Genomic DNA, 26,571 nt, shown 5'->3' on the forward strand with positions numbered 1-26,571 from the left:
CTTTTTTAACTTCTATGCGTAGTAAAATGTTATATAGATGGTCAAGCAAATCTTGTCAGTAGAAAAGGCGCGAAATTCAAATTTTCAATGAGACGATATCCCGTCGTGCCTACATTTTTCAAATTTGCCGCCATTTTCTACTGACAAGATCTGCTTGATAGTAATGTTTCGAGGGATTCTGTGGTTTTTATTATAGTAACATTCGCTGAAACGTCACTGTCAGTGGTAATGTCACTGTCATGTCACATTTTAGCGCTAACTTGCGTTGCCGGGAGGCGGTAATATTGCACGTTATATTGATTAAAGTTATAGTAATTTTATAACTTTATTTCACGAAATACATCAAATGTGTTCAGATAGTTCGCAAGTTCGGCTTGCTACATTCATTAAAGTCTATATATAATTAGGCCAGTCGACCATTATCATTCTAAACACACGGTTCAAGATATTGTTTTCGGACCTTTATCAGTTTCTCAATAATGTCTAAAGTAAAACTTAACCTGATCGCTGCGGCGTGCGAAAACATGGGGATTGGAGCAAACGGAACCCTGCCTTGGAGATTAAAGTGAGTAGAACTTTAAAAACATGAATATTTATTATTATCTGACGACCCAACCATCCTGGGCCCTGGGCTTTTCAGACGTGACATAGTGTGTTAGATAGTATATTTACGAATATTAGTTAAACAATTAGACTTGCTTTTCGTATTAGAATCTAGGTAGGTAGTTGTAATAAGTGTAATTACTTTACTTTGGCTAACTTTAAAAGTAGGGTAATTTTGAAAATTGACAATATGACAAACTGAGAGACCACAAAGTGCTCTAATCTATAGTCTGTATCTTTAGGTATTTAAATAAAAGTAAACAAAAATGGCTCTCCTCCTCCTCCTCTAATGGCTCCTTAAGCTAGTTGAGGGTAGACAAAAACATTACACGATCAAATACGTCAGGAACTAATGTTGGCATGCTTACTGTTTGATGTAATAAACACTCAGACTCCAAGCTGTCTATACAAAAAACTGGTTTGGTCAACAAACAGAAGCTGTCACTCAGTTAGAGCCCCGCGTATTCTGATGCTGCAGCCTCAAAAATACCGCGCTGCTGCCTTTAGGGGAAGTTTTAGGTATAGTGCTACAAAGTGTTGGAATAACATACCGCCACCAATCCGAATATTAAAAAGTAAACCTCAATTTAAAAAAAAATTACGCCAATACTTACTAGAAACACAAAAACGAAATGCTTAAACTTAACCCCACCTCTCACACCATTTACCTGCCGTTACCTATCGTTACCTATCGCTGCCTGTCCACTTGCGTTCACATCATATTAATCTTATATATAATACTAAATTACTGGTATTTAACTATACGTCATACTTTGTACACACACACATACACACACCGTTACTCGACACATACTATTTATGTATATTTTATTTTTAACAAATATTTATATTATCCACAATTACAAATATACAAATACATATAAATACATATATATATATATATATATATATATATATATGTATTTATATGTATTTGTATATTTGTATATATATATATATATATACATATTTCATACATACATCGACTAGCGCTGCACTGGTCGTTCATAACTGTAGGTTTATTTAAGGTTCTGACGGAAGATCAGCGCTGCGGTCTCCGCAGTATTTTATGCTGAGTCAGCGCCTATTTCTTTACCACAACAAATGACCCTCTACTTATGTAAAATATGTCAAATATGTAAATTGCTATTATTGCTATTAGTGTAAAATTGTATGTTGCCTTTTAATTTTTTTTTGTCTCTTGTTAACTTTCCTTTTGTCTCTTGTTATTATTTATTGTGTCACAAAGCATGTAGGTTGTGGTTGAATAAAGATTTTATCTATCTATCTATCTATCTATCTAAATAATGTAGGTTAAAGTCAGGTCGTTCAGTGACTGATCCAGACGGTTTATAATTGGTCTGTTAACCAATAAATGTTATAACTACCCGAAAATTTACAAATTGTTTGTTTACTTTTATTTAAATACCTAAATATACAGAGTATAATAAGTCACATAAGTGTTCCATGAAACGAAACATGAAGTTTAGTACAAAATACAAATAAGTTCGTATTGTTTTAAGATTTGGGGGTGTATTCTAATTTGTTCCTTCCGGGCGCAGATGGGATCAGGTGTTTTCAAAACGATTCCCATTTGTCCCCTCCTCTTGTATGGCAGTGGTCACGTGGGGCGGGGACAAATAGGGAATACACTGATTGGGGCTGTGGTGAAGTTTAGAACAGGTTTAATTTTTATTCACAGTAATGTTTAATATTGTACACAGGAAAGAAATGGCATACTTCACAACAATGACAACCAAAGTCTCATCTCTCGACCGGGTAAATGCAGTAATAATGGGCAGAATCACTTGGGACTGTATACCGGACAAATATAGACCGTTGCCCAACAGGGTGAACATAGTCATGACCCGACAGGTTGACAATCCGAAGAATAAGGTATAGTGATATATCTTTTATCATTTAAGGAAATTAATAAGTTTTTAATAAAGGCTAAATGCAAAATTTACAATTAGATGTCAGTTGGTAAACCTTTTTAATTCTAAATGCTTAAATGACAGTAAGGTGCAGCAGTAATTTCAACTAATCGAAATATCTTCCATGTTTTACATTATTAACTAGAGTCACACACAACACATCTTTTTCGCTATCTGGACGTATATGGCACCCTAGTTAATAATGTATAAAATGGAAGATATTTCGATTTGTTGAAATTACCCCGCAGTCGAAATTTTCCCGCTGCACCTTAAGTTTAATTTTGACGTTTGCCTTAAAAAAAAAGTTGATAGAAAAGACTCTGCAATGTACAAAAAATCATATAAAAAAGTTTTACATTATCAATTGTGCATTTCCAACCAAAAGGGTACTTATTGTTGATTGTCAGTAAGGGGCTGTCCATAAATTACGTCATCGATTTTTGACGATTTTTGACCCCCCCCCCCCCCCTAAAATCATCCAAAAATCATGCTTCGAATGACCCCGTTTCCTCCCACGCCAAGCTACCATCATCATGTCCAGACTCCCCCCCCTAATTTGAAATGACGTAATTTATGAATAGCCCCTAAGGTGCTATTTCCATATAGCTTCAATTTGAAATCAACCTTATCGACAACCGACAATGTGGTACCACCATTTGGTTGGAAAAATCACAATTATTTTTTTTATCTATCATCAGTCATCACTATCAGTGTGGTTAAATACAATGTAACAAAACCAACATTGTGGTTTCATTTATCATTTGATAATAACCTTAATGTTTTCTGAAAAATATTAAATTGAATATAACAAAAATGCTTATAAATTAGGAAATAAAATATTACAAGACCAACTTAGAATTTGACAGCTATGTGGGTGTGTCTGTCTGTGTCATCATAGCTCTTCAACAGGTTAACCAACCCAGATAGGTTTTTAAGTAGAATTTCGCAAACCTTTTTTTATCAAAATCGGTTTAACCGTTTCATTGTGTTAGGGTTTTTTACGTATTGAATTTATTATAAGATATATAATTCTATGTTTTAGGTCTCTGAAGGTGTTATAGTGGTTCCAAGCTTGGATGAGGCCATTAAGTACATAGACAGCAGACCAGACATTGAGAGCACATGGGTCATAGGAGGATCATCCATATATCAGGTAAATTCGTTTTGTAATACACATACATTAGGGCTCATTTAGACGGTGCGAGAACTCGTAATGAAACTCGCTCATTACATTGCGTTATTTGATCGGTCGGCTGAATTGATGTAACCTCAAGGCTCCGCAATGTAACTAAAATCGCATGCGACTTCGCGCGCCGTCTAAATGAGCCCTTACTGTAAATTTTTAATTTTTTGTTACAATGCACGGAATCTTAAGATCTGAAGAATCTGGATCCAGAGGGCGTGAGTTCAAGTCTCACTCAACACAGTAACTTTTCCACTTTTAAATTTATTCTAAGCTTAATAACATCGTTCGCGGACGTTTCTGCTTGTTACAAATTAAATCTTATGATCTGTATGGGAGGCTTAAAGGCCTGTGCACACCGGATGCTTGTGCGTAGACGTGCACGTGCGCCGTGTAATATACAGATCCATAAGAGAAACGGCACACCGGTTGCGTGATCATTTAATGAAATGCCATTTATTGGTCACTTCATGATATGGTTAAGTTACGTTTGACTCTTTTATGACGTGGCCAGCCGATCATTTCATGAAATGATTGTCACATCATGAATTCGTGAAATAATCCTTTCTTAGAGATGTTTCTTACTGACGTCCAGTTTTTTGCGGATACGGTTTTTTGCAGGATCCAGTTTTCTCTAATATGCATGCAGGATCCCGCAAACAAAATCCTCGTGTGAAAGTTACTATATTATACGCGCAAAAAACTGGACGTCAGTGGGAAACAGCTCTAGATCTGGCCACTACATGAATTAGCGTATCGCCGGTCAGTTTCCTAATTCGTCAATTTTGCTGATTCAACAGTTTAATGATTAGACTGTTTCTTAATTCGCCAATTTCCTTTTTTGCCAGTTTCACTAAATTGTCAGAGCCCCTATTAAGCCAGTTTCTTGAGTCGCAAACTTCCTTATTCCTCAATTATCGTAAGTTGTCAGTTTTGCTATTTCGTCATTTTCCTAATCCGTTACTTTCCTTGTTCATCTGATAGTTTAGTTTGTCAGTTTTCCCATCTCGTCATGTTTATGATTTGCTACTTTTTTGGGGTTCCGTAGTAAACTAGGAACCCAGCTGTTTTTAAGGCGATCTTAAGGCGATACAAGACATATTTTTGTACTCAGCTAAAAGTCACGAAATGTAAGTTTAATATTTTTAAACCACATTGCCGTATTCTTTTTAAAAAACATAGTCATGTCTTATTTTACACTAAAACTGATGGAATAATAAATAAATATTAAATATTATAGGACAATCTTTACACAAATCAACCTAGTCCCACGGTAAGCTCAATAAGGCTTGTGTTGAGATTATCTGGTGATACAATGCACTACGGTACGCGGGACACAATAATCCCAAGGTGTCGGACAACAAATAAAAAATTGTATATTTGATACACCGAAACAACTAGTGAAACTGGCGAATATAGAAACCGATTATCTAGGGCAAATGACCATTTGACCAAACTGACGAATAATTAAATTAGCACATAAGGAAACTAGCAAATTTACGAAACTGAAGCCTAGCAAAACTGGCGAAAGAGTAAACTGAAGGTTTAGGAAAATGACCCACTAGCGAAATTGTCAACCTAGTGAAAATGACCAGAAGGTAAACTGTTGAATCAGCAAAATTGACGAATTAGGAAACTGACCGGCGATACGCTAATTCCACTACGCTACATCAAAATTGTCTCTAGACACAATCTAATTTAGTTTAGTGATAACCTTTGACACTGGATATATGACGTGACTATCAGTAATAATTTATCGGAACATGTTATGCAAGATTTATGAGGTAGTAAGCTAAGATTCAATACATACAGTAGAGCCTCGACAACCCACACAGGCAGGCGTGGCTCACTCCGCGATTTCGTCGCTTTGCAACAGGTAGCTACAAGTACACCCGTTCCACACCAATTTTGGTGGCTAGCCATAAGCCACGCTGTCGCCACCTAGCGGCCGTATCTGTCCTGATCGTAACAAACGCGTTTTGTTAGAGTGAGTCTTCTGTACCTAGTACTATTATTTATTCTGTGTTGGCGGTCAAATGGTTTAAGATGGAATGTAGATACATTCGCTATCAAATTCGAAGCATGTACAGTCACCTGCAATAATATGTTACACAACGAAGGCCGCAAAAATATCTGACGAATGTCACATATTTTTGCTGCCTTCGAAGAATAACATATTATTGCAGGTGCCTACCTATTTGTCTTACAGATTTGGGTAAATTTTTTTTTCGTTGTCTTGTTTTTTTGTCCCCAAAAAATGTGACGAAGTTTTTGTATGGGATGAAATTTAGTTGTTAATTTTTCTCAATGTGAATTATAAAAGCTAGAAAAACATGCAATAGCGTTTTATTTATTTGATAAAAGACTAAAATACAAGCGTGACAGAGTGGTCAGAAACAAGACAACGAAAATAATTTTGACTCATTTACTCATGTTAAAACCCCGCTTCACTAGATCTAAAAACTCACTGAATATAAAATATTGACCCTCATTTCTTTTCAGGCAGCCATGGCGCACCCAAACTGTGGCAAGATCTACCTGACAGAGATCCAGAAATCCTTCGACTGTGACACCTTCTTCCCGAACATTGATAAGCAGCAGTTCCACCTGGTCAATGAGGAGGAGATTCCTGAGGAGCGGCAGGTGGAGGGAGACATCAGTTACTTCTTTAGGGTTTATAAGAGGCTTTAAAAGCATTCCTTTTCTAATTTAAATATACCGCTTGCACTTATAAGAATAGCATTAGGGTTTTTTACAGTCTAGGACCTATGTTAAGTCAGGACGGCCGTGTCGTTGATAGATTTATTCTTATTCACAAAAGATATAAACGACCAGCATTACGTCTGATGTCTCATACAGAAGTCCATTGACTGTGACACCTTCCCGAACATTGACAAGCAGCAGTCCCACCTGGTCAATGAGGAGGAGATTCTTGAAGAAAGACAGGTGGAGGGAGACATCAGTTACTTCTTCAGGGTTTATAAGAGGCTCTAAGAGCATTTCTTTCTTAATTTAAATATATGTACTGCTTGCAGAATATTGCAACTGTTGCAAGTTATAAGAATTGCATTAGGCTTTTTTACAGTCTAGGACCTATGTTAAGTCAGGACGGCCGTGTCGTTGATAGATTTATTCTTATTCACAAAAGATATAAACAACCAGCATTACGTCTGATGTCTCATACAGAAGTCCATTGACTGTGACACCTTCCCGAACATTGACAAGCAGCAGTTCCACCTGGTCAATGAGGAGGAGATTCCTGAAGAAAGACAGGTGGAGCGAGATATTAGCTATTTCTTCAGGGTTTATAAGAGGCTCTAAAAGCATTCCTTTCTTGATTTAACCTTTTCGACGCCGTGTCAAACACAAAAGCTGTCACTCAGACGCCACGTCACCAAGTGTCAAAACTGAAATTGAACTTTATGCATATGCACGTAGGTCTATGAATCTCTGTGGTCTGTGACCGATTAATCGGTCTTTGGCGTTGAACCTGCGGTGCGGATATATCGGTCATTGGCGTCCAAAAGGTTAAATATGCCGCTTGCAGAATATTGCAACTATTGCAAGTTATAAGAATTACTAGGGTTTTTTAGTCTAGGACCTATGTTGAGTCAGGACGGCCGTGTCGTTGGAAGATTTATATACGTTTTAAAAGTTTGTACGGTCACAGAATAAATAATAGTACTAGGTACAGAAGACTCACTCTCTAACAAAACGCGTCTGTTACAATCTGGCCGCTAGGTGGCGATAGCGCCTCGCGCGGCTTATGGCTAGCCACCATAATTGGTGTGGAACGGATGTACTTGTAGCTACCTGTTGCAAAGCGACGAAATCGCGGAGTGAACCACGCCTGGTACGGTCAATGTCAAGTTTTTCATTCTAATTAAGGCCACAAGGTGGCACTTAGCTTTAGCTCCCCTTCATTTATTTGTGGCTTTCCATCACAGAAGGGTTGTTACACTTCTTATGCTTCAAGTGCAATAAGGACCTTTTTATCTGAAATTCCAACACAAATTCAGATAGAAAGGTCCACGATTGCACATGAAGCATAAGGACCCTTCTCTTTTGGAAAGCCACATTTGTCGCTCTTTTGACCGCCACGCCTATTTTGTGTAACTGCAATAGTAAACTTTATTTGAACGTATTAAGATTCAGTATGCAGGCTATGGCCGACTGGCGATGTGTTAAAATTACGCTAGCCTTTCGATGTTTATATAATGTTAAAATAATTCACCAGAATTTTGTCATGTGATATAAAGGTGTTATAATATTTTGTATATTTGCAATAAAGTTATTTTTGCACTGCCCTCCATTCGTTTTAATATTCCTTTGCAAATATTTGTATTTTGCACAAATAACTGGCAAGACTTTCATAGTTTTTTTGGCAAAAATGACAATATTAGAATAATCTTATTTTGCACGAAACGAGTCAAATACCTATTAGATTAGTCACCAGTCTTTCAACTGCCTTATTGCTTTGGGCACATTCATACTTAACGTTTTCGACGCCGTGCCAAACACAAAAGCTGTCACTCGGACGCCACGTCACCGAAGTGTCAAAACTGAAATTGAAGGGATGTTTACAAAAACAACATAACTGCTTAGAGCGGTTGACACTTTTTTAAGAACATTTTTATTCGTTTCAGGTGTCAACCAGTGTAGTCAGTTGTGTTGTTTTTGTAAACATCCCTTTAAACTTTATGCATATGCACGTAGGTCTATGTTGCTCTGTGGTCTGTGACCGATCAATCCATCTTTGGCGTTGGACCTGCGGTGCGGATATATCGGTCATTGGCGTCCAAAAGGTTAAGAGTCCTCACAATTTTGATCATATTTGTATGTATATGGTTATTTGGTGGTGGCGTTACGGAGTCTTTATTATCCAAAGCAATTATTCCTTACTTCAATCAAAGAGAATTTAAAATAGAGGCGTTAAAGTAAATTTTGTAGTCACAGTCAATTTACTGCCATCTTTCGACACAGGATTAAAAATTTTAGAGCGCCATTTGACTTTGATCCTTGTTCTTTCACTGATATGTGTTAAATTTGTTAAATATCAAAAGGTGTCGCCATCTACACGAGTATAGGCCAAAGGTATGGCGCCATCGCTCGAAAAGATGGCGCCATACCTACGTTTCTATACTAAATTCTCTATGCTTCAATACAAAAAAGGTTCGAACCAATATTTGTAATGTTTTGTTAGGAATAAAACTTAAAGTGTAAAAATAAAACACAATATTGATTAAGATTTACTTTAATCGTTTATCAATTAATAATACATTTAAAGTTACCATTATTCTACATACAGCGTGTCCTATTCACTTTTAACAAAGAACAAAGATCGAATAATACTTTTAGTGAAAAATACTGAAAATGTGAACACGCTGTCAAATTATAATCTATACGTTACCCCAGAGCATAATCCCGTATACAGAAATGATGAAGAGATACTCATGGTATGCCCATACAAAATTATGTTTGTTGGTTTGTATTTGTATACATAATTATGCTCAAAAAGGCGAGAAATAATCGTAATACTAAATACAGGAATTAACATAAAACCACTTACCAGCTAAGTACTTTATATATTATTTAACCACTAAATAGCAAAAGTTAATTTTAGTAAAATAATTTTTGCTAGTTCGCAGCGTAGGAAAAAAATGTGATTTTATATAATAAAGAAAGAAAATATTTCGGACTGCTCGTGTTTAGTGTCAACAGAATTGTGTACAAAAATCCCGTGAGTTCGAAATATTTTTACAAACATTTTTTTGGATTTTTATTTATTTTTTAGTTTTTTTTTTAATTATTTTTTCTTGTTTTTTTCGCACTATCCCGGATAGGGTGAATATTGATAATACACGACGACATACATACTTGTTATTACAATAATAATGAATAAAGAAATTATTAAAATTTCTACTCCTTCAGATTTCATATAATAATGATTTTAAGTTAGCATATATCCAAAGCTGAATTTGTAGAAATTAAATACAATATTACTCGTTTGCTTGTCAAATACAATACTGTTTTTAATTAGATCGAAATTAAATAAAAAAATAGGCCAAACACTATCAAAAATAACCCAAAAACTCTACAACGTATGAAATTGATTACCAATGTTAATATCTGCCCTAAACTTTATTATAATACTTTAAAACCAAGCAATCGAGTAAGATCGATATATACTTAATATCTAAATACTAAAAACTTGTTGTCGCTTTTACTCTAAGCAAGCAGTGACAGAGTGTTTGAAATGTGCTGATCGAAAATACTACCTCAATGCCTTCTAGATAACTGTAACTTTTTACCCCACAGATCAACACTGTTATAACTTAAGGTATACTTTTAAAATTGACTCTAAAGCTTGTCAGCATTGTAGATTATATTTTTTAATGAAACCGGCCACCAGTTTTGACCGGACAGTCAAATGTTTTGATGTTTTTGAGCACCGGCAAAAATAATTGATAATAGAGAGGTAAAGTCTAAGAAAAAACGCGCCCCTTAGTTTGACATCTAAAACAGATGGCGCTGTACTGCGCCATATTATGTTTTGTCACTTGTCAAACGTCAACTATTAACGGTCAGAGTTACCGCATAATGTATGGAGCTATACAGCGCCATCTCGTTTAGCTGTCAAATTTAAAAGCACGATATTGTCTTAGATTTCACGCATCTTACTCAATGTATCTTTGGCACCGGTAAGACATTTTTAATGATTAAAAAATACTGTGTTTATAATTCTGTCGGGGTAAAATTAATTAAGTTCGCAACACAACTGTAAGGCCAACTATTACTAATTGCACTACTGCCGAAACCTGAATACATTCGAGTTGCCTTGACCAATGCCATCTTAAACTTGAGCAAAATTCGAGTTAACCGGTAAATTTGGTTCTTTTATATGGATGGTCTTTGTATACCATCACCAGTATCACCACACTGTTAACTGCACACCGTTGGACCTTATTACAAAAGGCATAAGTTCCACCAATGTGCAGTTAGGAGTGTTACTGTTTGTACAACTCACATGTTTAAGTATGGCATTGCTTCAATATAATTAAGGTATGATTCTGTCGTGCAGTCTTTTTTTGAGGACAATTTTTTTTTAAATGATGGTTTCATTAAAGTGAAGCTGTAAAATGCCTCTTTTATATAGTCGCAATAACGATTTTTTTTACATATATATACTATCGATATTGTGTGAGTAATGTGTTTTGCAAGATTTCCAATGATGTTGGCGTGTGAGAGATGTGATTTACAAGATTTACCGTGATATTTTTTATGTCGCTGACCAACAAACATGATGGAAAGCAGTCACCGCAGCCTACAGACGCCGGCAACCTGAAATCTAGGGCATTTCTGACCCTTTAGAAATCACAATAAAATTCAACAACTCACACTAGATATTTTCAGACTGGACGCAGAATCATACCGGGGCTTACTGCATGTTGTAGTGCAGGAAGATGTAGTCGGGGTTGGCGACGTCGGGGGGGAGCAGCGGCGCGGTGGGGGGGAGGGGGGAGAAGCCCATGAACATGAAGGTGCGCAGGAGTGTGGCGCGGTCGCCGCGGGACTTCAGCACGCAGATTATGCAGCTGAAATATAAATAAAATAGTTATACTCTGTATCTTTAGGTATTCAAATCATCTTCCTCGCGTTGTCCCGGCGTCCCCAAGAATTGGCGTAGGTACTAGTTTTTACGAAAGCGGCTGCCATTTAGTTACGTGCACAACCACTGACTTGAATTTAGACAACCCTTAATAGCCAACAGGGATATTGCCATACATTAGAAAAAGACAGCATGAATCGTCCCTGAATCACTGTCAAACTTCGGTTTTGTAGGAAGTGTCATTTCTGTACGGTAGTAGTGTCATTTATTTTGTGCTCTCCTTGCTGCCGGCTTGATGCACTCCTGTATAACGGAGACTTGGCATGACTGTATAAATACTTACTGAGCAACATGCAGGCATTCTTCAGCGTCCAGCAGTAGCATGAAACTCTTGCTGTCGGCTTGAAGCACTCCTGTATAATGGAGACTTGGCATGATTTTATACCTACTGCGCGACATGCGGGCGCTTTGCAGCGAAGTCGAGTAGCAGCATGAAGCTCTTGCTGTCGGCTTGAAGCACTTCTGTGTAACGGAGACTTGGCATGTCTGTATAGACCATAATAGCATGCCGGGTAAGAGCAAGGAAACGTTTCTCGGACCCTATCTAACCTTATTTAAATATTTTCTTCTTCTTCGGCAACTTCAAACAGCTGCAGGATCTTTTTGATCTAGAGAGACTTTTAACTCCTCCGGGCGCAATATGTGTCCGCCCAGGATTAAGTCACGAGTACGCATTAGGCAAGGGCACTCTGTGAGGATGTGCAAGAGCGTTTCCTCTGCCTCCGTACAGAGTCTGCACCGCCCCATGTCACGTTTCCCCATATTTAAATACTTACTTAGCAACATGCAGGCGCTCTTCAGCGAAGTCGAGCAGCAGCATGAAGCTCTCCTTGCTGCCGGCTTGAAGCACTCCGGGCAGACGCAGAAACATGGTGTTGCCTTGCACCACCTGCAATTATTATTGAATAATATAACAATTATATCGGCTGCAGATAATACGTAACAATTTCGTAGTCGTAGTTATTAGCAGCCGTGACTTTTTCGGAACTTATGTACGAAATATCATTTGATATTTATTTACCAGTCGCTTTTCGGTGAAGGGAAACATCGTGAGGAAACCGGACTAATCCCAATAAGGCCTAGTTTACCCTCTGGGTTGGAAGGTTAAATGGAAGTCGCTTTCGTAAAATCTAGTGCCTACGTCAATTCTTGGGATGTTGTCAAGCGGACCCCGGGCTCCCATGAGCCGTGGCAAAATGCCGGGATAACGTGAGGAAGAAGAAGTTATTAGCAGCAGCGTGGCAGTGCTACTATACCACGTGTCCCAAATTTCGACGATAAGCTGGCACCAGAAGATGGACCTGCTCATGACTACTCGTGGAAAAATAAAAAAAAAATTGAAAAATTGTAGACATGGTCGTTAAAAATACCACTAGGGGTGTCGATTTTCATTTTTTTTTTGTAATTCCATAGTAAATTGAGATATATTTTATTTCTTTTTTTTCCTCGTTTAGTCATGAGCAGGTCCATCTTCTGGTGCCAGCTTATCGTTGAATTTTGGGACACGTGGTATATCCTAGAATTTTAACGTTTATGGTGGCCAAGTCTGTTCAGAATTAGCTTGTGGTGGCTCTAGCACAGAAATATTAGTAAGTATCTAGTCTCCAGAAGGATATATGTAATGTATACAACATTGAGGAGGCATGCAGTGTTGTGTGCAGATTATATATTCTATAATAATTATAATACTATACCTAATCACTACACCTTATAAAATAAAGTTCCCCGCCGCATCTGTCTGTTTATGTTTGTGTGTTCGCGATAAACTCAAAAACTACTGAACAGATTTTCATGCGGTTTTCACCTATCAATAGTGATTCTTGAGGAGGGTTCAGGTCTATCATTTGTTACCCGTGCGGGTTGCTAGTACCAGGCGTGGCTCACTCCGCGATTTCGTCACTTTGCAACAGGTAGCTACAAGCACATCCGTTCCACACCAATTTTGGTGGCTAGCCATAAGTCGCGCGTGGCGCTGTCTGCCACCTAGAGGCCATATCTGTCCTGATCGTAACAGACGCGTTTTGTTAGAGTGAATCCTCTGTACCTAGTACTATTATTTATTCTGTGCTATTAGTACTATATATTTCAAGGATTGCGGAATACTCACAGCCTCCCAACGGGTGACGGTGTTCTCGGTGAGGAAGATTTTGAAGTCGATCTTCACGGGCTGGCGGTCCTTACGCTCCAGGATCTTGTTAACCACCTGCAAATTTTAACCATTTAAAATAACAATGTGGAATTGGCTAAGCTTTCTGCAAGATTTAAGAGCCCATCAACGTGCACACTAGCGCCACTGCTAATTACAGGGTGACCACTCTTTACTATAACCCAAATTCCCTGACTTTTCCCGGTTTTCCAGGCGTTTTTTCAAGTTTTTCCCTGACCATAATCTTAAATGTAATAAATATAAAATATGTAATTGGATCGAAAAACGGTTTTTCTTGAATAACTCGGCCATTTTTGATTTTACAGTAAAACCGTGAGGACAAAAATTTTAGGAAATTTGATTCTCTACAAGTTTGGTCCTCACAATTTTTCTTCTAGGATCGATATTTTGGAAATTAAATTTGAAAAAAGAGACTAATTCAAAATATTTTCATCATCTACTAGATACGAGCGATAGAAATTGGGAATCTAGTGGTAAAGTGGTATTGACCACTCGATTTCAATTCTATTAGTAGAATTTAAACGCCTAGTAGTGGAGATATCATTTAACGAAATACACGAAATCGAGTGGTCGAATTTCAAAAATCGGCCCCCTGGACTTAAATTTTCTATCTTTTTGTGTAGCTCCTCCGTGTACAAAAAAAAAAGATCCACGCGGCTCGTAATGCTCACTTTACGAGCCGCGAGGATCATTTTTTTTTTCAATATTTATTTTGTCTATACCGCCGTGGTAGGATATAGCGTTACCTATTATTAACCTATTTAGCGGCAAACGTACGACCCCAATTTCATAGAAAACCGCAAATCGATGTACGGGGTTAGCCGTTTGGCACACGCATACTAGAGATCAAAATAAAATTTTTGACCAGCAGTTCCTAAAAAAAAAATCCATAGGAGGGGAGTGCTGAGTCATTGTTTTTTTTTATGAGAAAAAAAATTTTTTTTAGAAACCAATCGTGTATGGTAGGGTTAAAGAGGTATTCCCCGTTGGATATATGGATATTACGTATCATTTTATGATTAATATGCACCGTATCTGCAGTACAGTTCCATTAAGTCTCGTAGAATAGATACTGAAGTAGGACTGTATCACTTAGTATTATTGAAAAATTAAAAAAAAATACTAAATGAAATTATTTTCAAAATTGCTTTATTAGGGTTAGATATGAGGATATCACGTATCATTTGAGGTATATTGTACAAAAAAAATCAGCCATATCGTATCTGGAGAAGCCCAAACTTGGTATGTTTTGAAAATTATTTTTGTTTTAATTTAAAAAAAATGGCTGAAATGTAATGATGTGATATAGTTTTAGAATCGCCTCAAAAAGCTTTTCTGAAAAAAAAAATTTCCCTCCCATACAAAAAAAACAATGACTCAGCACTCCCCTCCTACGGGAAATATTTTTAGGAACTGCGGGTCAAAAATTTTGTTTTGACCTCTAGTATGCGTGTGCCAAACGGCTAATCTGTACATCGTTTGGGGTTTTTAAAGTGAACAGGTTAGCACATTCACTGCCCCCGACGCAAATGTGCGTCCACCGTCATACAAGTTTGTTCCTAGGCCACGCCCTCTGGCAGTGAATGCGTTAGACTAATTATAGTAGATATATAATATTTGCAGATTATACATAGATTATAGATATATAATGAAGCGATGGTGGCCTAGCGGTAAGAGCGTGCGACTTTCAATCCGGAGGTCGCGGGTTCAAACCCCCGGCTCGTACCAATGAGTTTTTCGGAACTTATGTACCTACGAAATATCATTTGATATTTACCAGTTGCTTTTCGGTGAAGGAAAACATGATGAGGAAACCGGACTAATCCCATCAAGGCCTAGTTTCCCCTCTGGGTTGGAAGGTCAGATGGCAGTCGCTTTCGTAAAAACTAGTGCCTACGTCAAATCATGGGATTAGTACTCAAGCGGACCCCACGCCTATTACTTATTCTGTGCCCAGGCTCCCATGAGCCGTGGCAAAATGCCGGGATAACGCCAGGAAGAAGAAGATATAATGTTTGCAGATGGTAAAATTAATATATTTATTTTTATTTTATTATGTACATACAGAGACAATTTTTATTCCCTGACCTCCATTAAATTTCCCTGACAATTCCCTGACTTTTCCATGACTAGCGAAATTCCCTGACTTTTCCCGGTTTTCCCGGTTTTCCAGAAAGTGGCCACCCTGTAATTAATCGTGATTATTTAAATTTAACGACAGGTATTTAAAAAAAGGGGGCCGCTACGTACTGTATTGTGTATTTAAGTACCTTTTTAATACATCAAACTAGTTTTTATGTTTGAATTTTGGAATCTTTCGCTTGCTCGGGTATCAATATTAGCAAGAGCGGTTAAACAACAACTTTGCCCCCTTGTAAAACAAATAACTATTGTATTGACTACCTTTTTTGCCGAAGATTATATGTAGTACATATATAACAATACGAACCGCTTGCTGATGCTGCGTCTGCAGCGCGGGATGCTCGGAGCAGAGGCTCTCGGCGCTGCCGCTGAGCGAGGACGCGCTGCCCCATAGTAGCGCGCTCAACAAGTCTCCTGTAATATTACTAATTTTTATGAGAGAATACTTTTCAGCAGGTACAGAAAGAAAAAATAAATAAATAAATAAAGCGTTTATTCTCAAGCTTACTTACATCTAAAAACATTACATTCTTCTGCCAAACCGCACAGCGGTTTGTTGGCAGACGAGGCTCCTATTATAATTAGTTTATGTAAGTATTAGGTAGTTTATTTATATGTAACTTAAACTTATCTACTTAACCCTTTACCGCATGCGTAGCCCTATATGGCATTTATAATTTTAAAAACTATTGATAGCTATTAAAGTTCATTTTTAAACAAATATGTACTTTTTATTTATGGCATTAAGTGCAGTGCTCTGAAATTTTATGGCGTTTTAAAGCATGTAATCGGTTTTTTACAGATCTGATGACAATGTGGTAGTTATCTTGTTTTCCGCAAGTATTGCTATTCCAAAAGTAAGTACTGCAAGTATTTCTTCGATATCATAAACATTTAATTGAAAGGTTTACTTTAAACATTTAAAGACTCCTACAGCTACATTGTTAGATGTAGTTTACATTTATTAGGTGAAACAAGGGGTATGTTACGTATAAATGTGGAACCCTCTTCCTGGTCTGGAGTAGCGGTCAAGGATGTACAGACCGATTGTCGTTCGTCTTGTGGGGCAAACTAATAACAGATACCTAGTGCAAATATACACCAGAACGGACGCTTCGGGCCATCGGCCCTATGCGGAGCTCGGCTTATAATTCTTTGACGTTTTCATGTGGCAAGCAAGAGTTAACTGTTTGTAATACGTTTGAACGTATATCTTCAGAGACCCTGATCTCCTACCTGAGTATCCAAAATATATCTTCAGAGACTCCAAAATGGGTAAAGTATGTTGCTGAGACTTCCCAGTCTAGAACGGACCAAACTGACTTCCAACCAGATGGGCACTTTGGAAAAAACACTGTACAGCCGACGACAAAGATGTGTTTACATTTTTCGCCTTATTACAAAGGGGTAAAAGCAAAAGTGTAAACATATCATTGGCGTCGAAAAAATTGGAGGCGTATATCTAAAAACGAAGAAGAAAACTTACGATTGTTGTCGTCGTGGGTGGGGGTGGATGGGGTAGCGGGGCTCGAAGCCCCGCTGTTCACCCCTCCGGGCGGTGCCGAGTCGTTCGCTGGGACATCAGGACCACCTGGAAATAGAATAACAATCAATTCTATTTTCGGTGTCAGGTGCTCAACATAATTATACGGTACCTTTTCTATTTTTGTGGAAAAGAAAATCTTTCAATTGATGTTTTATTAAACCTACACACTAAAGAGGCCCATTTGCCACAGAGGCCAGGCGCCTGAGAACAGTAAGTTTTCGCGTGCGGATATTTTGTGAATTTGCTAAAGCTTTCGACTGTGTAGATCATTGAATGCTCTATTTTAATTCGATTATTTTAAATTGTCTGCCGTCTCAACTCTTATTGCATCATATCCAGCGATAAAATAAAATAAACTGTTGCATTAAATTCACAGTTTTAACAGAACTGTAGCAAATTTTTTGTGGAGTGCTTCAGGGTCCTATATTTGGTACATCTATATTTATGGTTGATATAAACGACATAACACTAAGTGCTTGCTGGCTTCGTCTACTAGATCAGTTGCCTTTTCAGGATTTCGATAAAGGGACTGTAACCCTAAGCTACTATACCCTAAAGATAAAAGCTCACTTACCACAGAGGCCCGGCGCCCAGGCACAGCGAGAAGCACTCGGCGTCCGAAGCCGAGACGGCGGAGCGCTTGCTGCCGGCGGCGCTCAGGGACGCGCCATCGCCGCTGTAACAAACAAACAAACAAATATTATAGTATAATGCATTATAACGAGTCAGGAAGTCTGGTGGCCTAGCGGTAAGAGCGTGCGACTTTCAATCCCAGCTCGCACAACGCGAGGAGGAAGGAAGGCATTGTAACGAGTCTAATGTGTCCTACTACTGGGCTAAGGCCTCCTATTCTTCCATTTGTACCAGCTTTGTGCTAAAGAGTCTAAGTTATCCTGCCATTGCCGATGATCCCGAGTTTGACTCATCCACATCCACATCCACTCCGTGACCCACATGTTTCGCTAGAACTCATGATCATGACTCATGATTTCAAGATTGATGGTCTATATGTGACGTTATCTATGAAAAGGGAACGCCATTATTAACGATGCTCCGATATAAATACAATGCCGCGCGACGCTGTGCGGCGTATCACCATAGACAATAAGGTCCCTTTTCATATATAATGCCCCATATTTGAACAACTGCTATATGAACCATGTGTGCAAAAATAAACGATGAACAATAACAATAAAATAATCCCAATGTAATAATGGTACTAGCATTAACTTTATAAAAATAAACCCATTTCTACATAGGTACGCAGTTTCTTAAGGCTAAAGCCGACCACTGACTAACAGTCCGCCGGACGATATCGGCCGGTCAGTTGTTCGGAACTGTCAAATTTTTGTTCTAACTGACAGGCCGATATCGTCCGGCGGCCTGTTAGTCAGTGGTCGGCTTTAAGAGTCATTAAATCAGCTGATACGGCTGAAGGACTATTTTCTAGTTTTTACTTATCACTCTCGTCATTGTATTGGTTTGCTGGCTGTTCACACATCAACGATTAATATATTTTATATATACACGTACGTCTATTCTTGCGCAAGCGGAATGGTCTAATGGAATTCCATGGAAGCTAACAGTAACAACAAACAGTTTCAAATCAAGTATCAACTTTCCAGCATTTCCAGAAAAAAAACCGGCCAAGTGCGAGTCGGACTCGCGTTTGAAGGGTTCCGTACATTAAGTTCGACTCACGCTTGGCTGCACATTTCTAATAGGTTTTCCTGTCATCTATAGGTAAACTATTTTTTTTTTTTTTTTCAAAATTTTAGACCCAGTAGTTTCGGAGATAAAGGGCCCCGGAATGGTAATATTTTTGCAATTTTCTTAAATAACTTCTAACCTATGTATTTTAAAATTATAAAAGAAATATATTTGAAGTTCTCAAGATGAGCTCTTTCATTTGATATATATAACACGATATAGTTTTAAAATTCTACATGTTTAAAATTCTACATGTCCATCTTTGGGTCACTGATTTACTTATGTGTACCAAATTTCAACTTAATTGGTCCTGTAGCTTCCGAGAAAATAGGCTGTGACAGACGGACAGACAGACGCACGAGTGATCCTATAAAAAAAATTATAGGACAATTTTACACAGATCGACCTAGTCCCACAGTAAGCTCAATAAGGCTTGTGTTGTGGGTACTAGACGACGACGATGTAAGTATATAATATACACATATATATAAGGGTTCCGTTTTTTCATTTTGAGGTACGGAACCCTAAAAACAATATAAGCTTTAGTAGGAATTCTCCTTGTAAAAGTTTAGTTATAAGTTATTCCGTTGAAGAAGCCCTAAAACCCTAAGTGAATAATAAAACCCACCTACCTACACGTGCCGCCCTTGGGTAAAACACGTTTTCCGGAACGCGAGGGTACATAAATAGAAGAGGGTGAAATCAAAAGTGAATTGAAATTCCAAGGGCACATTTCAACTAGACTGTAGTCAAGACTTGAGTACAAAAGTGCAAGTCTTTGAAGGGCAGAGGCGAGTGGTACTCGACGCGAAGCGTGACGAGGTAAAGGCCGGACCACTTGCGGTCATAAACTACAATTTTATCGGAGGAGTGCTGCGGTGAGTGTGGACGTAAATTCATTGCAAAAATAGGCTACGTCAGCCACCTGAGAGCTCACGATCGTCGCTCTCACTAGCCAGTGCATACTCAGTCGCCGAGGCCGAAACCGGCTAGGACAGGATGATGAGTCAAGACTAATGTGGCCCAGAAACTATCAGTAGATACGACTGTAACAAATAGATGCAAAGCAATTTGACTCGTATTGATCTGTAGTAACACACGTCTGATACTGAGTCGCTACGACCCAAATTGAGTTAGTATCACACGTGTGATACTAGGGCGCTCCACGGGTTAAGGTGCAGAAATGTGTACATATTTTTGAACTCGACTGAGTTCATAAATATGGTGGTCGTTCGACCATTTGCAATAAGTTAGGGTTGCCCCACGGTCGGCAAAAGAAAATTAGTCGACGTCCCTATAGTTATGGTAACCCTACAATAAGGTGACAAAATGTAAGTATATATATTTGTGAAATTGAACGTACACTGGTCGCCTAGATGTTCACAAATATCTGAACAGAGCCTCTATAGGGTATTTGACTACTAGTCAAATCAGTTTCTTTTTTCGAACTGTCAAAACGATTTTGCTGCTATGGAATTTATATGAAACACTAGCATGTGACGTCACAATCAAATTACCCACTCTATAGTTTTATACGGGTTTAAAAATAGAACTTGTGTCTAAAAATAACTGCTGTCCACGTTTTTCTATTAATCTTCTGGTGCTTTATTTCATGCATAGGGGCTGTCCATAAATTACGTCATCGATTTTTGACGATTTTTGACCCCCCCCCCCCCCCCCCCCCCTATAATCATCCAAAAATCATGCTTCAAATGACCCCATTTCCTCCTACTTCATGCTACCGTCATCCGATGTCCAGACCCCCCCCCCCCTAATTTGAATTTGAAATGACGTAATTTATGAATAGCCCCATAGTGTAAAATAATTTATTTTAGATACAGTCAAATACCCTATTAGTGCATGTTCAGATATTTTGAGCCCCTTGTCCGCTCCGATATATCCGATGGCGATAAGACACATTGACAGTGATTGGAATGTAACGAAAGAATAACAATAGTATTCATGTCATACTGATAATGTCTGGACCTGGACCGCATAATAATTATGTAAACAATAGATACCAAATAATACCAATGCTGTTGCCAAGTCTAAATTATATCAAAGTAGGTAATACGAAGATTGAAATGGAAGTGGGCTGGACATATTAGTAGAATAAACGACAATAGATGGACAAGGAAAATCATAGAATGGACCCCACCAAAAGAAAAAGGAACACGAAAGCAAGGTCACCCAAAGACACGATGGGCAGACATATTCAAAAAATGTTGCGGAACAGTATGGAGAAGACTAGCTCAAGATAGAGACACATGGAGAACACTGGGGGAGACCTACGCCAAAGAGGCGACTTCCATAATTAATGAAGGATAGTTAAATTAAGTATTTGAAATTAATGTTAAGTAGGTACTAGTAATAAATAAATTTATACTAATATTAATATGATATATTTGATAGGCATAATAGAAAAAATGGCTTTAAATGTAAATGACTGTGATAAAAATAGATTATGGAAATGGAATCGAAATTGAATGTCAAATTGAATCTTTTATATTTTATGAATAATACCTATACTAGTATCTTATACAATTCTATATTTTAAATACAACAAAATGAAATAATATATGCAACTAAAAATGTAATTATGCATGCAAAAGAAATGTAAAAAAAAAATTAATTATGGTAGAATAAAGGCTATTTTTATTTTTATTTTTTATTAATTGGCTACTTTCCTACTAGTCAAATCGGCTTATTTTTTAGAATTGTCAATACGATTTGTTAATATGGAATTTGTATGAAAACGTGTACAGTGACGTCACCGTCAACTCACCCACTTTTTATATTTGAATCCGATTTATTAAATAGAAATTATGGTTAAAAATAACCGCTATCCATGTTTTTCTAATAATTACATATCTGGTGTTTTATTTCGTGCAGTGTGAAATAATTTATATTAAGTTCAAATATATATAAAAAAAAGTTTCGTCAAATAGCTAACTGATACCGTCGACAACGCACATCCACATTTGAACCTTGAAATCAGAAACATATATTCTTCAAATTTTTAAGATCCTCACGAAGACAGTTTTTTTTATTCCATAGGGTTGTAAAAACGGAGTTGATTTTTGTTTTGATTGAGTTTAAAGTTATTACTTTCACGCGGACTATACTGCCCTCCTAAGCCGAACAGCGCTATCTCAAAAACAAATGATTTTGAAAATGGAATTCTCAGTTATAGAAACTAAAGTATAAATTAGCAATGCATTTTCTTTTGAGATAGCGCCACTCGGCTTAGCAGGGCAGTATACTATACTAATCTAATCGTAGCAGAATGGCCGAATTTTATGCATCTGACCACAGAATAAACAATAGGTACAGAAGATTCACTCTCTAACAAAACGCGTCTGTTACGATTAGGACAGCGCCACGCGCGGCTTATGGCTGGCCACCAAAATTGGTGTGGGGCGGATGTACTTGTAGCTACCTGTAGCAAAGCGATGATATCGCGGAGTGAGCCACGCCTGCCAATGAATTATAAGATAAATAGGTACCTATATAAACTATTTGTTATCAATATAAATTACCTACTAAACACAGGTCATTTAATATGAACTCTTCAAATGAGATAATGTATTGTTTAAATACTGACTTATCAACCATCCTCCTTGACATGACTAATTCCTTGATAAGGATAACCTTAAATAGTCTTGACTAAGGGGCTATTCATAAATTACGTCATTTCAAATTAGGGGGGGGGGTCTGGACATCGGATGATGGTAGCATGACGTAAGAGGAAACGGGGTCATTCGAAGCATGATTTTTGGATGATGTTAGGGGGGGGGGGGTCGAAAATCGTCAAAAATCGATGACGTAATTTATGGACAGCCCCTAAGACAAGTTATAACAAAAGGTTTAATTATAATTTTTTATCATGTACTTGGTCATTCCGTAGATAAGACTTCTCATTATTAATAATTACATAATTATTTAGTAATGAGTTAACGTGTTTAAGACGAAACAGGAGCTGAGTTTTAAATATTTTAGGTAAATATACCCGTCTCGCTAACGGAAGCGGCACCTAAAAGTAGTGCGATAAGGACAAGGCGAAAAATCCTGCGTAAAAATCTCAAAAATCGAGGTTTCGTACTCCTCTGTTTCCTCCTCCAAAACTTAACCAATCGTAACCAAATTTGGAAATCTAAATGATTATGAAATTATCTGTGTCGGACCGTTTTGCTTTTTTGGCTAATTGATATCAGTTTCGAATGCCACGCCTCTCATTGCGGCATAGTCAATTAGGCCATTTTGGCCATTTTTGAAGGGCTCTAGCGCCTTAAAAAACAAAAATATCTAAAAAAGCAAAACGGTCCGACACAGATATTGACAATATTAATCTGTGTTGAAAAAATCATTGCTCAGCTTCAATAACCACGGAGGAAAACGAGGAGTACGTTTGTATGGAGAAATACCGTTGATACCGTTCCGTTATCGTTTGTTGTACGCCCTAGCAGGCAACTGTTGATACTTATTTCTTTTGTAAATTACCACCTTTGTATGTACACAGTTATACAATAAACATTTATTCTATTCTATTCTATTCTATTCTATTCTAAATGACCACTCCCGTTGGCTCTTAACTAATGCCGACGTCAATTCTTGGGATTAGTTGTCAAGCGGACTGCAGGCTCTCATGAGCCGTGGCAAAATGCCGGGATAACGCGAAGAAGAGAGTTAAACTGTTGAACCAAGGGATACCTTATAAGTAATATTCAAAGTAAAAGTCAATTATATTAAATATATAAAAAAAAACGGCAAAATAATCACGTTTCTTGTATGGGAGCCCAACATAAAAATATTTATTATATTCTGTTTTTAGTATTTGTTGTTATAGCGGCAACAGAAATACATCATCCGTGAAAATTTCAACTGCCTAGCTATCACGGTTCATGAGATACAGCCTGGTGACAGACGGACGGACAGCGGAGTCTTAGTAATAGGGTCCCGTTTTTACCCTTTGGGTACGGAACCCTAAAAACCAGCCATCAAGCGTTTTTTTTTAATCAAGCCCATTCTTACAATTTTTTGTATAGTAATACATCTTTGACCTCGATTGTAAGTACGTTTACTACGTCAGTTCCAAGTGAAGCCTTGAGGAAATCTTTTTATCGGAAGTATTGACCCGTATGTACTACTATGTACGTCATCGTTACTGTATCTGCTCAATTACTTATCTTTACCTACACTGTGGCTACACTACTAACCGATTTTAAGTTTAATAACTCCAATGGGGTTGGCAACTGTCAAAGGTTTGCATAGACGGCGCCATCATAGCTTGGCCCTTTTTCCATGAGATTTGGCTTAAAGAGCTGGCATCCAGGACATTAAAAAACAAAAATGTGACACAATTCTAGGGATTGACAGGGCAAGCTATGATGGCGCCATCTGCTTAATACTTCCACCGGCCAACCCAATTGAGGGGGGATTTATAAATCTTCTCGAGGCAGAGGTGTAGGGTTGGAGCCGTGTAGCATTATTTGACGTTCATAAGCGCATTGTAATATGCCTACTTGAATAATAAACATCTTTTAACACCAATTTTTTTTATACCTAATACACAATTCCTAATAGAGTTAGACCAAGATAACTACAGCGGTTTTGATAGCATAGATGTGCAAGTGTTATTTTAAACGTCAAACTTCTAACTTCTATCCATTTTTAGGGTTCCGTACCCAAATTGCTAAAGGGTAAAAAACCGGACCCTATTACTAAAACTCCGCTATCTGTCTGTCTGTCCGTCTGTCTGTCTGTCACTAGGCTGTATCTCACGAACCGTGATAGCTATAAAGTTGAAATTTTCACAGATGATGTATTTCTGTTGCTGCTATAACAAATACTAAAAAGTACGAAACCCTCGGTGGGCGAGTCCGACTCGCACTTGTCCGGTTTTTTTATCATTCTTCCTTCAATAGTTTACGGTCTGAATATTAGGTTTTGTATTGTCTGTCAGTAAATATCTAAGTTTTTAGATACTGTACCACAAATGAATGCAAAGCAATTTGACCCATATTGATCTGTAGTAACACACGCCTGATACTGTGTCGCTATGACCCAAATTACGTTAGTATCACACGTGTGATACCAGGGCGCTCCACAGGTTAATATAATATAGACGAACCTAGTTCCTACCTACCTAAGTATTCATCCTACGCATTATCATTCGTCTATTTCAAGTACTGATACTACTGATAAGAGAGAGCAACACACCACTCAACTGATAATGCATTGTAATCTATTGAGGCGACATTAAATAAGTATGTACAGTCACCACACGGGATTGTTATGCCATTTAGAGTTCTTGCTAAATTGGAAAATCTATAGCGTAAGTATTGAACAACCAATTTAGCTAGGACCCTAAGTGGCGCAACAATCGCGGAGCGTGATGGTACCTACATATAACTTACATCGCTACAATGTACCAAAAAACATTCGTTATTTTCTCGTGCGCAGATACCGGTACTGGCAGGGTGGAAATTTACCGGTAACGTGCCGAAATTTTAAGAAAATAGTAAAATAAAATATCACCAATGCACAAGCCCTAACCTAAATAAAATAGAGAACAGACAATTATATGTAAATACATATCTAAATCATTCCCTTTCGTTTTTTTACGTGTTTTGACACACTATAAATTTATTAAAAATCAAACAAACATAAATTAAGTTTTGTAAAGACAGGCCAGAGAATTTTAAGACCTAATTTTGTACCTTTGCACACAATATTTTTTCTAAGACGGCACCAAACACCTTAAATTATAAATAAAATGATAATAAATATAAATAAAAATACAAATGTAAATAAAAATAACCTACTCACCAGTACTTCATTATCATGACCATTCTTCATAAAAAAATAAACCTCCTATACAAAACAACAAAATACAATTCGTACAAAAACAACAACAAATACAAATATATCACAACCAACGGAATGTTTTAGCTAAACGGTTTTTTTAACGGCAATTTTATGAAATATATTTTTATGCTGTAATTTTTATACAGCATATTATTTTTTAGAGTTTTTTTTTATTTGTCTTGGGGGTATATTCGACGTCCGAATTATTTGATTTCCTAGTGGCTACTGACAGATAGGATAAATAAAGCTGGAGCCAAATAAGACTGCCAAATGTAAAAATAGCTCGAAAGCGGCGTAAAAGACAATTTTAGTGCGAGGCCCGTTTGTTATTACAAAAACAAACAGAAGCCGGTGTCTGTCCGCATGAGGACAAAACCAAAACACATGTGTTAATGCGAATTAACGAGGGTATTTAAAATTAATTATTTTTCTCCACATCAGCTCGGAAAGGCTTACTTTGCACTTCAAAAACTGATAGCAAAGTTCCATTTTATTCACATGTGAGGCAAAGTAATAAAATGCAAATTTTGAGTTGTTTTCTTATGTTTGCTGGTAGAATTGACTTTTAAATGATGATTTTGGCTGATAAATATTTAATAACATTCATTTAGATTTGATTTGGTTTTGTTTGATATTTTACATTTAATATTTGCTTTGGGTTGGTGTGGTGAAAAATTTTGTGTTTCACTCGGGGGCAAATTATGTTTAACCCTCGTGCTTTGAAACCCTCGGAACGCTCAAGATTCCATT

General features: G+C 37.5%; 2 protein-coding genes across 2 annotated transcripts; one reads left to right on the forward strand and one right to left on the reverse strand.

Moving 5' to 3' along the window:
* Positions 1 to 365: 365 nt before the first annotated feature.
* On the forward strand, positions 366 to 6,462 carry LOC134802813 (dihydrofolate reductase). The gene is made up of 4 exons (XM_063775538.1): positions 366 to 565; positions 2,328 to 2,499; positions 3,580 to 3,690; positions 6,223 to 6,462. The coding sequence occupies exons 1-4, from the start codon at positions 480 to 482 to the stop codon at positions 6,409 to 6,411; spliced, it is 558 nt and encodes a 185-aa protein (XP_063631608.1). The 5' UTR covers positions 366 to 479; the 3' UTR covers positions 6,412 to 6,462.
* A 2,496-nt stretch (positions 6,463 to 8,958) lies between these two features.
* On the reverse strand, positions 8,959 to 26,126 carry LOC134802804 (ornithine decarboxylase antizyme). Its single transcript, XM_063775523.1, is given in 8 exon segments — positions 8,959 to 11,315; positions 12,166 to 12,278; positions 13,497 to 13,592; positions 16,006 to 16,112; positions 17,185 to 17,281; positions 17,283 to 17,289; positions 17,819 to 17,920; positions 25,783 to 26,126. Coding segments are annotated over 8 exon segments (702 nt in total). The 5' UTR covers positions 25,806 to 26,126; the 3' UTR covers positions 8,959 to 11,158.
* Positions 26,127 to 26,571: the final 445 nt, after the last annotated feature.

This window comes from Cydia splendana, chromosome 25 (genome assembly GCF_910591565.1).
Source record: "Cydia splendana chromosome 25, ilCydSple1.2, whole genome shotgun sequence".
NCBI classification, from domain to species: Eukaryota; Metazoa; Arthropoda; class Insecta; order Lepidoptera; family Tortricidae; genus Cydia; species Cydia splendana.